Here is a 16,761-nt window from a genome sequence, read left to right on the forward strand (position 1 = left end):
TGGAAGGCATTCAAGGCCTTCCAGGACTTAACTCCAATCCACTTTGCTCACCTCAGTTCTACTATAGATGCCTTCGCACCTAACTCTTGGGTCACACCAGCCCTCACCATTCCTGCAGCTCTCTAGGCGGCTCTGTTCACCCAAAACTTTCTGCCTGATATTCCCTCCTTCCCTCCACCCTATTCCCCACACCCATCTTTTCTGTCCATTCAGATCTTTCAAAGCTCTGTTCTCATTGAAGCCTCATCTAAAATCCTGTTAACAACTAGTGATTCATTCCTGGGCTTGCATAATTAGTATTTATTTCATTATGGGTGGTGTCAGTTGATTATATGTCTGTTATTAGTCTATAACATTCCTGAGGTCAGAGCCATGTCTTACTAATTTATTTCATCCTCTTACCCTTAAATACACTGCTTACCACAGGGTAATAAATATTTATATACAAAAATAAATAATTTTTGTGTAGAATGGAACAAAATAATGCCTGACACCTGATAAGTATTGCATAAATGTGCACTCTTTCTAGTGCTGATAATAGGTGCTCAATAAACATTTTGTGAAAAATGGCAAAGCTGGATGCACTAATTTATTATTAGCCACTTTCTCTTAGAGTTAATACTGTTTGGAAACCATTATAAAGAGTTTTAGTTTCTTCTTTTGATGACAGCAAATGTTGAGATTGTAGAACCTCAGAAAAGGCCTTAAGATATTTCTCAAGACCCAGGTTTATATGTCACTTAATCTAGTTCCCCTACAGACAGAACTAAATGCTGAAGTCTCCTTATATCCATGGAATCCCTGAAATTTAGAAAGGTCTTAGTATATAGTAAGCACTTCATAAATGTTGGTTGAAAAAGTGAACAAATAAATGAGTTAGGATGAACTGTTTTTGTGAGAGACTCTCCAAGCAAACTGGGAGCACATTAAATATAAGAAATGTATTTTTTGTTTCGTTTTGTTTTAAAGTTTTATTTATTTAAATAGCCTTTACACCCAACATGGGCTCAAACTCACAACCCCAAGATCAAGAGTTGCATACTCCCCTGACTGAGTCAGCCAGGTGCCTTCGAAATATGTTCTTTTCCCCATCTTTCTGTCTCCAGCACCTAGCAAAGTATCTCACACAAAATGAATGTTTACTAAATAGGTATTTATTAAATTAGAGATAAGAGATAAATACTTGGCTTCCTTTAAAAATGCAAAGAAGGAAAAAGAAAACACATTTCTTTTATCACATAAACTTGTACCAAAGATCTATGAATTGGGGTGGAAAACATAGAAATTTCTATCTTCAGAATATAGAAGAAATGAACTTGGAGACTGAGAGGTCAGGTCACCTTAGTCTTCTAGGTGGTTAAAGCTAATTACAGACTATGAATGAGAATCTTTCTAGGGAAATTCCTACTGTGGCCACACTGAAAAATAAAGGCCTTGGATGGAGAGAAGGAAAGTAGTAGGGGTGTCCCTTGAAGCACAAACGGAGAAACTGAATGGACAATCTCTATATTGCTACATCTGCTTCAAGAAATGCACACCAACTCCCTTCCAAAGTACATCAGGATGTCGCACCATCGTGGAAGGAACGGGAAAGCAGGATGAGGTTGGCTGGCTGAAGTCACATCTTGGGGAAGCTGGCCAGGTTGGCAATGCCACAAGCGTTGTTCTTATTCCGAGCCATGAGGATATAGCCTTTGTTTCCCCAGTTTTCTCCCCAGCTGTAGGACCAATGAAGGAAAATACTTAGTACCCTCAGTTTATTTATTCATTAAAACACTTATTATTGTGCTAGGTACTGATGGTATAAAAAATGAATAAAACAGTTTTTACCTTTGAAGAGTTTAAAGAAAAGGAATGGAGAGAAGGCATAATGCTATAGGCCTCAAAGGAGAGATTGCTTATAATCAAGAGATCAAAAAAGGCTTAATTCAAGAGGTAGCATTTGAAGTGAGCCCAGACTGGGTAGACCTTCACAAATGGGATGCCAGCAGAGGAATATTAAATGAATACTAGAGTCAGGAAAGTATGGGACATGTATTAAGATCATGTGGCTGAAACATAAGGTGTCTGACAGGGTGTAACAGGAGATACGTCTGGAAAGGTAGGTTGAGATCGGCCTGAAGAGTTTGGCTCTGTGGCCCATCCTAGTGTAGGAGACACTGGAAGTTTCAGATTGGGAGTATAATATGGTCCAATTTGTGTTTAAGGAAGCGTGATCTTGAAAACACGAGTCTAGAACATAAGAAAGGGTGATCTTGGTTTTAGTGGGTAAAGCCAATAGGAGAGATGAATGAAACTGTGAGAGTGATTTAGATTGCCAAGGAAAGAAGTGAAGAGAATGGAAGATAAAGGGGTGTGGACAGGAGACTGCTCTATGTATCTTCCCAAATTGTTTTCATGAGTTTTCTTTTTCCCCCAACCAGCAAATTCTAGCCCAATACATTTTACTTAAGACCTGTACCCTACTCCTATTCCCTTCTCTAGGGGTCTCCAGTGATGCTAATCCTGCTTAAGTATGTCCCTTCTTTCTCCCAGCAATCTTGGATGAAGGCTCTACCCTTGAAACTGGACCAGGAAAGGACAGAGTAAGTACTTGAGGCTGGGAGTCGAGAAAGAGAGGACATAGGACAGAAGCTGTAGGAGAAGGAGCACCTTCTAAGAAAGGTGCTCAGGTTCAGCTTTAGTTGGGGCTGTGATCTATACCATCTACCCTGCCAGTCCTCCAGGCAGCACCCCACTTGCTTACAGCACTGTTTTGGCCTATGAACGCCCCAGCGTCTAGGACTCCTATCCCCTGGAGGCACCAAGGACAAAAATTTAGTTTGTCGCTGCCGGGCTGGTACTGGCCAGTGAGGAAGCGAAAGTATGATTCTCATTAAGTCTGCCCTCTAAAGTAACAAGTGGCTAAAGAGAAATGGGGAGCTAAAGTACTGTGTAGTTTTATTTATTCCTAATAATAGGGAAGGAAACATTAATTTTTGTTGTTGTTATATCTATTTTCCAAAAAATGTTTCTCTTCACAAACTTCAAAATCTGTGGGCAGATTTATATATATAAACATATAAACAAACACACACACACACACACACTTATCCTAAGTATACTTGGACAGGCAAAAAGTTGCACAAGAAGTTACTAAACCTTTACATTGGCTCCCTACTGCTTTCAAACAGACTGATGATGGAAAGTTTCCTAAGAAATTGATCACATTATAGAAAAAAGAAAGAAAAAAAACTACATAATTCCAAAGCTCCTGCTGGTTTCGTGGTGCTATTGTATGTTCTGCTTAGTTAGGTCTGTCTTTCTTAGGGGGCTGTGAGATCACTGAAGGCAAACATTCTGTTCATTTCTGTACAACTAAGCACCCTGCATGTGGAGCAGCCACCCAACACATACTCTAAGTACTACTGTCCAGCCATTAAATGCTAGAATTAATAGCCTCTAACTGGGAAGGGACAACTAAAAAGGCTGAAACAACTTTCTCTTGAAGTGAGAGAAATACTGGGAAGTTGCAGATGAGGTTGAGTGTTATGAGGGTGACTGCGTGACAAACTTAGTATGCCCATCATTACCTGTTTTTAATGATCCAGTGCTTGTTTCCTTTCTGGACGCCATATCCCACTGCCAACACTGCATGGTTTAGGTTATCGCTATTACAGTTTTCATCGTAGTACACACCTAGGAAACAAACTATCAAGGTGAAGCTTTCTGCAGTTCAAGGGCCACCCAGTTGAGTCCTGCCCTGTCAGGAGGACCTGTGACAGAGAGATGTGCTGCACTGTAGCAGCAGTTCCGTTTCCCTAGGCCAGACTCAGTCTAAATGTGAAAACCAAGTACTGCAAATGCTCAGTGGCCTTCAAGAAGCTGCCAAGCCACATCATAAGAGAGGGTTGACTGTGCTCTCTAGGAACAGCTCCTTACCTTTGCTGTAAAACTGGAAGGAGGTCAGGCTTGCATCAATGGCCACAGAGATGGGTCCCACTCGGGCCACTGCCCTCTTCAGGGCCTTCTCATTCCCCTCAGGAATCTCTCTGTACCCTTTGCACTTAGCTGCCTTGCCTGTTGGGTTGTACATACAACTTTCATCCTGGAAAAAAATGAGGTTAAAACAGGACTAGGACAAAGCAGCAGGCCAGGAACTGGTGGCTGAGAAACTCCACCAATGCTCTAAGTGATGTCAGTGAACTGACAGCGGCAGCACACCTAGAGTCTTTATAGAAGGTCTGTTCTCTCCTCACCATTTTAGACAGCTATAAAAAAAGAATATGAAGGGACGCCTGGGTGGCTCAGTTGGTTAAGCAGCTGCCTTTAATCAAGTCCTGGAATCAAGTCCCCCATCGGGCTCCTTGCTCAAAAGGGAGCCTGCTTCTCCCTCTGCCTCTGCCTGCCACTCTGTCTGCCTTTGCTCACTCTCTCTGACAAATAAATAAATAAAATCTTAAAAAAAAAAAAAAAAGAATATGAAAACTGAATACCTTGCACATACACAAAAATTAGCTCTGGGTGGTTTTAAACAAATGTGAAAGGAAACACTGTAAAACTTAATAGAGAGAAAATTTTTATTCCCTCAGGATGGGAGAGGGATTTCTGCAACAAGGTGCTTTTAAAAGCACAGATCATCTTCTGGCCATGTAGTATGTGTAAGCCTCAGATGTGAGGGAGTCACCAGCTGCTCGGTGGGGAGGAGGCCAAAGCCAAGCTAGAATGAACTTAAATTACTGTATTACCTGACTGTTGCTCTATCAGATCTCTTTTCAAGTTTTATTTTTCTTTACCTCCCCCCATTCATTCATGTGTTCATATGAGAAGTTCTTTTAGTTTTATATAACAACTGCTTTTAAAAAAGTAGATACATGCTATAAAGTAGATAAACACTCAAGATACAGAATATTAAAAAAATAGAATATGGGTGTGCCTGGCTGGCTCAATCAGTAGAACATGTGACTCCTGATCTTGGGGCTGGGAGTTCGAGTCCCATGTTGGGTGTGGAGATTACTTAGAAACAAAATCTTAAAAAAATAATAAATAAATAAATAAAAATGGAATATGTGTCGTATATGGCTCATTCTTCACTTTAATTGATTATGAGACCAAAATCATTCCACATTGCTCTCAAATGCCGAAGAGATCATTTGAAGGGGCAGGAGAATAGAAATTAGAAGTCAGATGCCACTTCTCTTCCAAATTAAGGTTTCAGATATTAAGTAAATTTCATTTAAATTATTCAAACTCTCTGAGCTATTAAACTGTCTCTCAACGGACTGATGAATATAATACCATTTTAATCGATATAAGCTGTCAATGGATGAGTAATCAACTATTAGTTCTGATGGTGTTTAATTTTTTTTTCTTTAACATGGTTACATAATCCTTTAAAATGGCTGCCTGGATTAATGAATATGGAAAAAACTGTAAATACAGACCTGGTTTGGGGTGGGGTTTTTCTGTATATACTATTGGAATTTAATTTTTTTAAAGATTTATTTATTTGAGAGAGAGAGAGCATGAGTGGGATGGGCAGAGGGAGAGAGAGTAAAAGTCTCAAGCAGACTACACGCTAAGTGTGGAGCCTGATACAGGGCTCAATCTCACGACCCTGAGATCATGACCTGAGCCAAAACCAAGAGTTGGACACTCAACTGACTGTGCCACAGGTGCCCTGGGATTTAAATTTTTTATATCAAGTGACAACAAAAAGTTGTCAAAAGAATATTTAATAATTTAAAAAAGAATATTTTGGGGTGCCTGGGTGGCTCAGTGGGTTAAAGCCTCTGCCTTCGGCTCAGGTCATGATCCCAGAGTCCTGGGATCGAGTCCCGCATCGGGCTCTCTGCTCAGCAGGGAGCCTGCTTCTCCGTCTCTCTCTGCCTGTCTCTCTGCCTACTGGTGATCTCTTGTGATGTCTGTCAAATAAATAAATTAAAAAAAAAATAAAAGAATATTTTGGGGCACCTGTGTGGCTCAGTTGGTTAAGAGTCTGTCTTCACCTCAGGTTATGACCTCAAGGTCCTGGGATTGAGCCCTACATTGAGCTCTCTGTTCTGGAGGAAATCTGCTTCTCCCTCTCCCTCTGTGGTCATGTGTGTGCACTCTTTCTCTCTCAATCTCAAATAAATAAATCTTAAAAAAAAAATAAAATAATAAAAAAGAATATTTTGCCACATTCGGGTTATTTCACTGATTGGCCTGATGTTTTCAGAATTTAAAAGCTCATCTGTTAGGGCAGTTTTAGTGTGGTGCCTTATAGTAAGTAGCAGCTCCAGAATTCAAACATGGACTCAGGACCCAGGAGTTCTGAAAAGTGTATATGGATTAAAGAAAAATTTTTTTTAAGGTTCAATCTCCAATTTCTCTGCCTTGTATGCCCGATAGTTAAAAAACCGCAACATGGAATAAAAATGGGATTAAATTTACAAATTAATGTCTGTTTTGGTGTAGCCAATGTCTACAAAAATGTGTTCCAGTAACTTTACTATATAGGTTGTTGAGTATCCAGTGAAATGGATTTGTTCAGTCATTTACATTAATGAGCATTTATTATAACAGACATCATTTGATATGACTAAACATGAATGAATAAAACTTACTGCTCCTGGATTTTTTTAAAGGCACTAATTGCAAAGGAAAATAATTTTAGGGTGTCTGGGTGGCTCAGTGCATTAAAGCCTCTGCCTTCAGCTCAGGTCGTGATCCCAGGGTCCTGGGATTGAGTCCTGCATCGGGCTCTCTGCTCAGCGGGGAGTCTGCTTCTCTGTCTCTCTCTGCCTGCCTCTCTGCCTACTCGGGATCTCTGTCAAATAAATAAATAAAATCTTAAAAAAAAAAAAAAAAAAGAAAAGAATTTTACTAGCCTGAAATTAAGAACTTTTCTGAGTTGAAAGAATGTTCACCTAAAACACAAACAGTACTTGTATCCAGATATCTTTTTAAAATTCTTAAAAAGTGAGAAAGAGAAAAAAAACCTAATTAAAAATGTGCAAAAGATATTAGCGGTCAATTCACTGAAGAAATGCAGATGACCAGATAAACATACTAATGAAGATGGGAATCAGTGGGAATTCTTATATACTCCAGGTGGGAATATAAATGTTTCCAAACACTTGGGTAAAACAGTTATTATCTAGTAAGGCTGAAGATGCAGGTACCCCAAGACTCAGACAAATTCTGTTCCAAGGTATTATATTTTACTAAAGAAAATTTTGCACATTTACATAGAAGACATGCTGGAAATGTTTGTAGGGGTGAACAGTAGATAAATCTTGGGAGCTATTACATCTTGGAGCTGTTACATAGCAGTGAATTTGCACATGCTATTTTATCTCCTCACCTATAAAGTGAGGATAAGTTTACCTTACCTGCCTGTTATGAAAATTAAGTGAGAAAATGAACTAAGCACATGGCTTAGTACATAGGAGCCATCAATCTTTTTTTTTTTTTTTTTTTTAAGATTTTTATCTATTTACTTGAGAGAGGGAGAGTGAGTGAGAAGGAATGAGAGGGTGGTAGAAGGACAAGTAGACCCCTCTGAGCACAGAGCCTGACAAAGGCTTGACCCCAGAACCCCAAGATCATGACCTGAGCAGAAGTCAGATGCCTGGGCAACTGAGCCACCCAGATGCTCCATAACCATCATTCTTATTACTCAAACTTGCTATCTCTGCTTCAAAAACTTCTGTTGCAAAAGCCCTATGTAATCCTATTATCTATCAACCCCATGTATATAAAAGTCCTTAAACCTTCCTTTTAGATAACAAGGATCTCCTTCCTATTACTAAAGGAGGAAGTGAATTTATCTCTAAAGTTAAAAACAAGGGGCACCTCGGTGGCTCAGTGGGTTAAAGCATCTGCCTTCACCTCGGGTCAATGATCCCACGGTCCTGGGATGGAGCCCTGCACTGGGCTCTCTGCTCAGCAGGGAGCCTGCTTCCTCCTCTCTGCATGCCTCTCTGCCTACTTGTGATCTCTGTCAAATTTTAAAAAAAAAAAAAAATCTTTAAAGTTAAAAACAAGTATGAAGCAACTTATTTCTCTCATTTTGTACATGTCAGAATGTTAACTTACATAATTTACGTAACAGTCCCCAAACCCTTGCTGGGATCATGCAAAATAAAAGCACACGATTCAGTGAATTAGTGTAGCAGGTTTGGGATATGTGATGGGAGTGGAGGAGGCATACTCAGATGTCTGTGGGGTCACCTGTGCTCTGTTTTTTCCAGGGAAAAGAGATGGATAGGGTTATGGTGGCCTAAGCCCCCCAAATCTCCTAGGCTGTGACAATCTTCCCGGCCTTCTATGGGAAATTACCCTGTCAAGAAGGCAAGATAGGGGAACAGAAAACAAGGTTTCTGGAATTGTTTCCAGTACAAAATATCATGTTGGGAGAATAAGGAGGCATTACTGAGCTGTGTAACCGTGTGGTACGGTCTCACCTGTCCCACATATGGGTAAGCATCTTCAGAGTCAATGCCTCGGTTCTTCTGCACATACTGGAAGGCATTGGTCATGTAGCCCCCTCCACAGCCATCATTTTCAGAAACACAGTCCACCAGGTTCTGGGGACTCAGATTTAACAGTTTGCCAGTTTTCTTCTTGAGTTGGCCCTCCAGGGCACCCACAGAGCTAAAAGCCCAACAGGAACCACACTGACCCTGAGAGGCATAACAGAACAACGATCAGTCACTGCTGTTCACCTTTTTGGTTCTTCCCTCTAAACTGCCTGATGAAATTCCAGCATACCTGTCCTCCTTTCTGTTCCTATTTCCCTTTGTTTAGTATTTGTTACATTTTTCTATTGTTTTTATTTGCATTGATAACTGTTGTTACCATTGTTACCATTAGCTGTAGTGGAGCAGAACTTTGCAACCCACAAGATATATGACCTCGGGGAAGTTCTAAACTTCTCTGTGCCTTATCTGTAAATGTGGATAATTACTCAATTATGGATTATGGAGATTTAAAAAGTCAATTCATGTAGAGGATTTAGAAATTTCTGACACACAACAATCTCTCAAAAAGTGCTGTTACGATTAGTAATAGTTCAGCTAGATTATATATTTTTCTTCCCTCCCTGTTCTATTTTTTAGGACTGAGGATTTCTTGAGGACACGGGTTATGTCTTAGTCATCTTGAGTCTCCACTGCCTAGCCCTATATCTGGTAGGTTCTGAAACAGATGTGTTTGTTGGATGAATGTTAAATTAGCTGATGATCTGGTTAATATAATTAGCACTGTTAAGGCTGAGGGAAAAGCAGCATTCTCCTGCTGGTGAGAGTGTGAAGATCATAAAAATTTTTTTTGGAAATGATTGCCTGTGACCTAGCAGCTCCAATGTTAGGGTTTATTTTGCATAAATATTTTCACATGTACATGTAAACATATGCACAAGGGTGCTTACAGCAATACTACTTGTAAAAAAGAAAAAAATAGGAACAACATATATGTACAAAAATAGGTGATGACTTGAACAGGTTATATTCTCTTGGCACTGGGAGAGATCCTTTAATTCCTTGCCTTCTCTTCCTAGTTCCTTCCTACTTAAAGAAGAAAAAAGCAGAAAGAGGTCATGTCAGGAGAAAGGAGGGTACCTGGTTCTTGACAGGAGTAACATATCCTTTCTTTCGATAATCAATGGAGTCTGGAGTTCTGCTTTCCCCGTCTGGGATATAGAGGCTATCATTACTGCGGGAATGAGAGGGAGGTACTTTGAGTCCAGTCATCTTCTGAACCACCTCTTCACTGGTCTGGGACAAAGAACAAAAAGGCAAAGCATTAGCAGAGAACTAAGGCAAACAGGGCAAGTAGGCCGGGAGCTGAGGTTCAACTCACCATGTCCCCCAAGTGGTTCATGGCCAGTTCATATGTATGGACACCAAGAGAGGCCTCAAGATTATGGATGGAAATATGCTTCAAGTTTTTTTCCCAAATTAAACGCCGAGAGATTTCATCCACCTAAACAGAAAATAGTCAGTATTCGCACAGACAGTATCTTGTGTATAAAGTTACATAATACTGCAGAGATTTTTAGGAGAAAAGATGAAACTTAGAATCATGCAGAATTTATAGTCTAGTTGGGGAACTCACCGTGGGATTATTAAGAGCATACAGAAAGAAATATGCAAACAAATATAAAAAATAGAATGCAAAGCTCTGGAGAGATATATAGGAAATTGCTTAAAGGGATGCCGGGGTGGCTCAACCAGTTAAGCTTCTGCCTTTGGCTCAGGTCATGATCCTGGGGTCCTGGAATCAAGATCCGTAACTGGGCTTCTTACTCAGCAGAGTCTGCTTCTCCCTCTGCCTCTGCTACTCTCTCTCCCTCCCTCCCTTCCTATCAAATAAATAAATATTTTTAAAAATTGCTTATGGATAAATAGCATTAATCTTAGAAGTCTTCCCCAAAGAGAAATGTGACAGTTATAAAGGCCAGAACTCGAGGGAGGGTGAATCAAGGAGTAGGAATGAAACTATATGTTGAGTTAGAGAACAGGAGCAGGTTTGCTTGGTTGGAGAGGTTAAGGTATTCAGACTGAAAAATGGAGTCTGGAAGCTAAGATTGGAGGTCTCAAGTTCCAGCTCCCGACCATGCTCCCCTCCAGACCCCCGATCACCTTGTTGTTATAGTGCTTGCCATAGGTCTTCTTCCATAGCTCCCACTGGGTGTCCAGTATCTCCTCAGGATATAGAGCAATGCTTGCCATGGGCAGCAGCAGAAGAAACTTGAGTCCCCACATCCTGAGGAAGGGGATAGTTAGGGGAGATTTTGTTTGCCAAGGGGTTCATAGCCTGGTTTGGGATGAGGAAATAGCTGGAGCTATATTCCCAGACAGGTGGTTCTTAACCTTTGAGAGTCACAAACTCTTTTGAGAAGCTAATAAAATTTTGTAATCCATCATAGTCCCACTCATCTGAAAAATGCACACACTCACAGTAATTCTGGGGAATTCATGAACCTAAAGATAAGAATGCCTTCCTTGGGACCATGATGCAAAGGAAAACAAGGATTTATAAAGAAGGAATACAAAGAATTGAGGGTGATTTGGATATGATAAAACAATGATAGAAGGATCTGGGTTTGGACTGGGTGCTGATACATCTGGTTCCAAGTATTTTGACCTAGAGAGATCTCTCTCTCTCTCTCTCAAACACACACGCACAGAAAACCACAAACGGGGTAGAAAATGGACAATCAGAATGGACTCAGCACCTGTCTCCTCTAATGTCCCCTGCAGACTTGAAGGAGAGGTACAAGGTTGGAGGTTAGAGGGGGATTGGAAAATACACAAAGAGAGACTTCCAGCTAAGTTTTGCTACCTAACCATTTCTTCAATGCATTTACTCCCTACCCCAAATTCTGATACTTCCCAGATCTTGCCAGGAGAGGACTGGAACAGCTGACAGTATTTCTTATTCTCTAGATGTTTACTGTCTCCTTAGTCTTACGCATTTCTTCCTCCTCTTTCTGCTCACTCCTCAGGCAGGAAACTGCCCCTAATCTCAACCAGATGCTGTGGGCAGGAAAGTTTTTCTTTCTTTTCCTGACAACAAAAAACCTCTGTAATTGCCTCACAGGATGGAAAGCTTCAGAATTAAAGTTTGTTAGAATGTTAAGATAAAAAAGCAGGTTCTATGATCATTAAATGCACAGCTTTTCAGAAGTTTACTCTAGTTTCACTCATTTCTTACAGCGGCTTGCTTAATTCTGTGTTTTCCATTTTAAGAACAATTTACAGTCTGAAGTAAGTTATACAGCTTGCATTTTTGAATTTACAGTCCCATTTTTGTATAAGCTTTGCAGACTGGCAAAACATTCAACAAGGTATTTAATATCTGGAGTTGTTAAGGGCTTTGAGACAGTAGAAAAACACCTCGGGGCACCAGTTCTCCCTGCTAGTAAGTTAACCCTTCAGTAACTTTGGCCAAAACAGAAAACCCTGCAAGGAGAGGCTACTCTGTAAGGGATGGGCAAAGGAATCCCTATATCCTTAGCTTTCACTAACAACTATGTATACATAAATAAAAATCGTAGCAGGAATCCTGAAGATTTCCAGGCAAATTTGGCCAGGAAATGACCTAAGATGGGCATATTGTTTTCACTTACAAAACCTACAAATCTCAACCATATCCCCAAGTCATTACATTCCTAATACCCCTAAAATGGAGAAAGGGAGGGAAGAGAAACTGAATGATCTAGCAAGTAGAAAATGTTACCTGCTGATAGGAATCTGCTCTGGGCTCCGTTCGCTGGGGAGTGTGGATATGTGGGCGGATGACTAGGGGTGCTGGATTTATTCCATCAGGATTGCGGAAGTCAGTTTCAGCTGTGGGCTGGAAAATTTGAATAGAGGAGGGAGGCGGGGAAAGAAATGCTGAGAGGAGCAGGGTTGGGGAGGGAAGGAGGCAGCGGATTTGCAATGTTTCTGTGTCCGTGTAGTGTGTGCGTGCCAGGGTGGAAAGTTGCTAGGTATTTAGTTTTACAGGACTGTCCTTGAGAGCAAACAAAAAAAGACTTCAATATACATTACACAACTTGGGGCTTACCTTCACTTGGATGGTTAATAAGACACAGTCCTGGTCTCCCCCATCCTTCTTTATTATATAGTATTTATTATATTGGGGATTACATCTTCTCCTGTCCTTTTCCTGTTATCACCCATCCCTCCAACTTTGAAACCTTAGTTTTCAAATTTGTGTCTGACCCTCACAGCAAGGATGAGGGAATAAATAAAAAAGACTAGAAAAGAATATGTAGGAAGCCAAAGGCTCCAAAATGACTTGTAGTTTATAAGCTTGTTGGCTAAAAGTTGTCAGTAGCTTTCCCAGCCTAATATGATGCTGCTGAGGAAGGATATGCCTAAGAAGTCCAGATGAAACTGGTTCTGAAAGTAACAAAAAAACTAGCACTCCTAGTTATTAATGACTTTACTTGAATCAGTGCCATTAAACGCTGACAAACTCACATGTGACTTCTTTGTTGCTAAAATTCTCAGATGGTGGGATGCCTGATGAACATTATCTGTTTCAATTATTAAAATCCCTGATCCAAGACCAGTCATGTGAGCTTCTCCAAATAATTCCCCCAACATCCAAGCATGTGACAGATCATAAGAGTCTAGTTCAGTACCTAAACCACATCCCCAAACTCCCATTTTCTTCCATAAACAGAGATGGGGGAAGAGGAAAAGATAGTCCTTGGAATAGAAAAGATAATACATAGGACAGATTCAGTTTCTAGCTGGACTGCATATACAAACCCTCAAGAACACAGGTTTATGCCTGTAAGTTTTAAGACTTGCTAATGAACCATATGCTCCTGGAGGGAAACCAAGTCCAGACCTGAATAGTTTAAATTTCCCCATCCCTAATTCCTTTTAATCCAGGAGAGCAAGGCATACTGGAGAGAAGGAATCCGATGTGCCAGACAGATCTCAAGTGTGCTCTGGAGGACTTGGGCAATAATTCCCCAACCCCCATCTCATGGTCAGATGTCCCTGCTGATTTTACTCAGAATGAGTCAGGATCAGGAGGACACTCAAGGAGTGCTGAGTGATCAGAGCCCTATGATTTCTGAATCCTGAAATTACAAACACACTGTGCTTTATGTTTGCATATTTGGAGTTCAAGCTATGGATTCAACTAGTTGTGGGTATTTGTGTTGTTTATAAGCTGGAAAGGAATAATAAAGCCGCAATCAAGATCACACGACACAAGAAAGTTTACAAAAGGAAAAAATATTTTGTTTTAAAATCTTTGCTACATGTCATTATTTTCGCCACTGTAAAGCTCAGCACAGATGCCAGCAGTACAGAAATGGCCAACAAGAAAAAAACAAAACAATCAAAAAATAAAACCCTGAAGGAAAAGCAGAAACAAAACCCCCAGAGCATCTTCTCCCTCCCCTCTCCTTCCCCAAAAGCCCTATAATAATAACTGTACAATATCATAGTCCTGATCACATTTAAAAACAGTCAATTATTAAAAAACAAGGATTCCATTGGAAACTCAACTTTTTGGTTTCTTAACTTGTGATATAAATATATATGTATATGGTATGTGTGCACATAGAATAAAAAAATAAACTGTCTCCTTTTCAACTCCACTACCTGGCACCAGACTGGAGACAAAAGGGAGAAAAACCCAGTAATGATGCTTTCTTAGCCTCTCTAAGGCCATCTGTGCTCCTCAGTCTCCTATGGCTATGTTTAATATGTCTTCTTATTTAATTCAGTCTTGCACTTAAGATACTGGCCTGAGCCAATCAAAAAAAAAAAAAAAGGCTGATACATGTAACTGTTACCTGAGGAAGGTAAAGAATGAGAATAATAACGGGTATCTGCATTTTATATGGCTATAGTTAACTCAGTGACCCTGTCAGAATGGGAGTCCAGGCCCCATCTATCCCATGGATTTAATGATAAAGCAAAATCCAATCTTAAGATTGGAGGGAGCAAAACGGAAGAACGTATATACATCCAGAAAAGACTGAAGTCTCAGTCTCTAGCCAGACTGAATTGAGAATGGGATGAAAGAGGCTACTTTGCAAGAAGGCTTGGTATTTGGTTTGAACTCCAGCAGTGAAGATATCACTGGGACTGCTAATCCAAGAAGTTGAGTTTCCATGCAGAAATAACCTCTACAGAACACACATCATATGTGATTCTGACAGAAAAATGCAGCAAGTATGGCCAAGTATGGGGTTTTTTGAAAGGGGTTTATCTTCCCACCCTAAACACCTGTAATGTTTGCCGATCTTCCATATAAGGTGAGAGCACCAAAAGTCGGAATGACCCAGCTTTATCACTAAATATGTTCGATGAGAGACCAACCATATCAACAGAAAACTTTATATATTTGCTTACAGTTGCATACTGGCTGGGCATAGATATAAGTGCAGCAAAGACATTTATTTAAATACTCTTTGGCTGCAATACTAAGTGGATAATACCTAGGAGATTTAACTCCTTAGGACTCTTTGAAGAATACACAGAAAAACAAAGATAAAATCTGGGACAAATTTTGCATAACTCCCTAATAGGGAGAAACAAACAGAGAAACATATGTGTGCACATACATGTACACACACACACACACACACTCTCTCTCTCTCTCTCTCTTTCCCTCTTTTTCTCCCTCTCTCACTTCATCACTCACCAGGCAGCAGAAAGAGTCTATACTCACTTCCTGAAGCCCTATATATACCTACCATGCTTCATTGTCCTCAAATATGAGGACATTCCTCCTTTCCCCCACCTTATTCAGAATTTCTTTCCAAAAACAAGCCACAGTATCCAAGGCAAATAGTGGATGTCAGGTTCTCTAACCTGCCTCTTGACCCTAGCACAATCATTTCTGCACAAATCTCTGGTCAGGAGACATAAGGAAAGGCATTCTTAACTTCACCCAGCCTCAGTTTTTCGAAGGATCTCCAAAGCCTTCAGGATTCACCCCATTTCTTCTATAAATGTTATCTCAGAGGCAGAAGGTCAAGGAAAGACCAGGAGGGGCAGGGGATACACATTAGGGGTGAGGGAAGGGAAGGGAGAGGGACTTTTATTCTCTTTACAGAAAGATTTGCTTTTTAAAAACAAACAGTGATTTTTCTCCCCCACCCCTTATCCTCACCCCAATAGTTCTATTCTGAAAAGGAGGGAAACATAGTTAGGTCAGGAAATTCTGCATTGTTGTAGCTGTTGCTCTGGTCTCCCAGCATGGACAGCATCTCCTGGTAAGAGAAACAGAGCAAATCTAGTCACAACCTTAATCCCTCACATTTATCAAGCTTCTTCCCAACATTCCCCTAAAGCATCACCCCTGACCCAACAGAGCTTTTGCGGGGCTGAGCTCCCTGAGCCTTCCCTACTCTCAGGAACGCTCTGACTCCTTTAGATAACAATATTGGTTCCTAGTCCCTTCTCTGGCTTCCTCCTACAGTTCCACATTTTCGCTCTTTTCTAGTTTTCCATTATTTTCAAAAGGAGAAAAACCTGCTTGCCCCTATGAACATGTATGGAGTATCTCTTACCCCATTTGTTTTCCACCAAAACCTGTTTTGCCTTCTTTCAACAAGCTCTTCTTTTGTCCTAAGATTACTCTATGTGTTCTTTCAGTCCCCTCAGGACTTAAACAAATGGGCCTAAATAGGTACAAGCAGTATGTTTATACCCAAGCTACTGTGCAGTGCAAATGTGGCTCTCCTTTAATGGGACTGAGTGACTTCCTTTAACTTCTTTGCATGGTGCTTCACATCACTAACAATGGTCTGGTTTCTGATTAAAGGCTGTGCGGTGTGCATCACACAGTAAGTTCCAGTTAATGACATCTATCCCTATATATCCCCAATCTGGCTTCTCCCACACACTCCAAAATACCTCAGTCCATATGCATACTTCTTTCTCTGTTTCTGCTCCCTGACCCTTTCTCCTCCAGTTTCTGATTTTCTGAAGTCTTTTCACCCTCTCACCTGGAAGACCTCAGGCTGCCCAGGTTGCTGTGCTGATGACTGTTGGACATGTTGTTCATTAGAACTCGATCGATGATGAGGCTGCTGGCCCTGCCACTGTGGCCAGACGCCTACACCCTCTGCTGTCCGTGTCTGGAACTGTCCTGTAGTCTGTCCAGTCTCAGGAGCTAGAAATACAGAAAGGACAACCAACCTTAAGCCACTAACTCCACTGGCGAGGACAAACTAGCACATGGATACTTTCTGCTCTTCTGTTAATCAATGCCTCTTCTACTTCAAAACCCAGCCCCGGGGCGCCTGGGTGG

General features: G+C 40.8%; 2 protein-coding genes across 5 annotated transcripts in view; both read right to left on the bottom strand.

Annotated features, from left to right (window-relative positions):
- Positions 1-1,132: 1,132 nt before the first annotated feature.
- CTSK (cathepsin K) lies at positions 1,133-13,616 on the bottom strand. Its single transcript, XM_032302675.1, has 8 exons — positions 12,208-13,616; positions 10,608-10,731; positions 9,826-9,948; positions 9,585-9,740; positions 8,430-8,648; positions 3,922-4,087; positions 3,573-3,678; positions 1,133-1,718 (listed from the first exon to the last, which is right to left on the bottom strand). Exons 2-8 carry the CDS (start codon positions 10,728-10,730, stop codon positions 1,619-1,621), a joined length of 993 nt encoding a protein of 330 aa, XP_032158566.1. The 5' UTR covers position 10,731; positions 12,208-13,616; the 3' UTR covers positions 1,133-1,618.
- Positions 13,617-13,711: 95 nt separating this feature from the next.
- Positions 13,712-16,761, bottom strand: part of ARNT (aryl hydrocarbon receptor nuclear translocator) — a 69,269-nt gene continuing 66,219 nt past the window's right edge. For all 4 annotated transcript variants that reach the window (XM_032302672.1, XM_032302673.1, XM_032302671.1 and 1 more), the window contains 2 exons: positions 16,457-16,623; positions 13,712-15,718 (listed from right to left, as the gene is read on the bottom strand). In XM_032302672.1, coding sequence (XP_032158563.1) covers positions 15,629-15,718; positions 16,457-16,623 — 257 coding nt within the window. In that variant the 3' untranslated portion in view covers positions 13,712-15,628. The remainder of the gene's footprint in view (positions 15,719-16,456; positions 16,624-16,761) is intronic.

The sequence above is a fragment of the Mustela erminea genome, chromosome 10, assembly GCF_009829155.1.
Source record: "Mustela erminea isolate mMusErm1 chromosome 10, mMusErm1.Pri, whole genome shotgun sequence".
In the NCBI taxonomy this organism is placed as follows: Eukaryota; Metazoa; Chordata; class Mammalia; order Carnivora; family Mustelidae; genus Mustela; species Mustela erminea.

Coding starts and splice junctions, on each gene's coding strand:
- CTSK (XM_032302675.1), bottom strand. CDS start 10,730: ATGTGGGGACTCAAGTTTCTTCTGCTGCTGCCCATGGCAAGCATTGCT. Junction 3,679..3,921: donor CTTCCAGTTTTACAGCAAAG/GTAAGGAGCTGT, acceptor TTTGTTTCCTAG/GTGTGTACTACGATGAAAAC. Junction 1,719..3,572: donor CACTGGATCATTAAAAACAG/GTAATGATGGGC, acceptor TTGGTCCTACAG/CTGGGGAGAAAACTGGGGAA.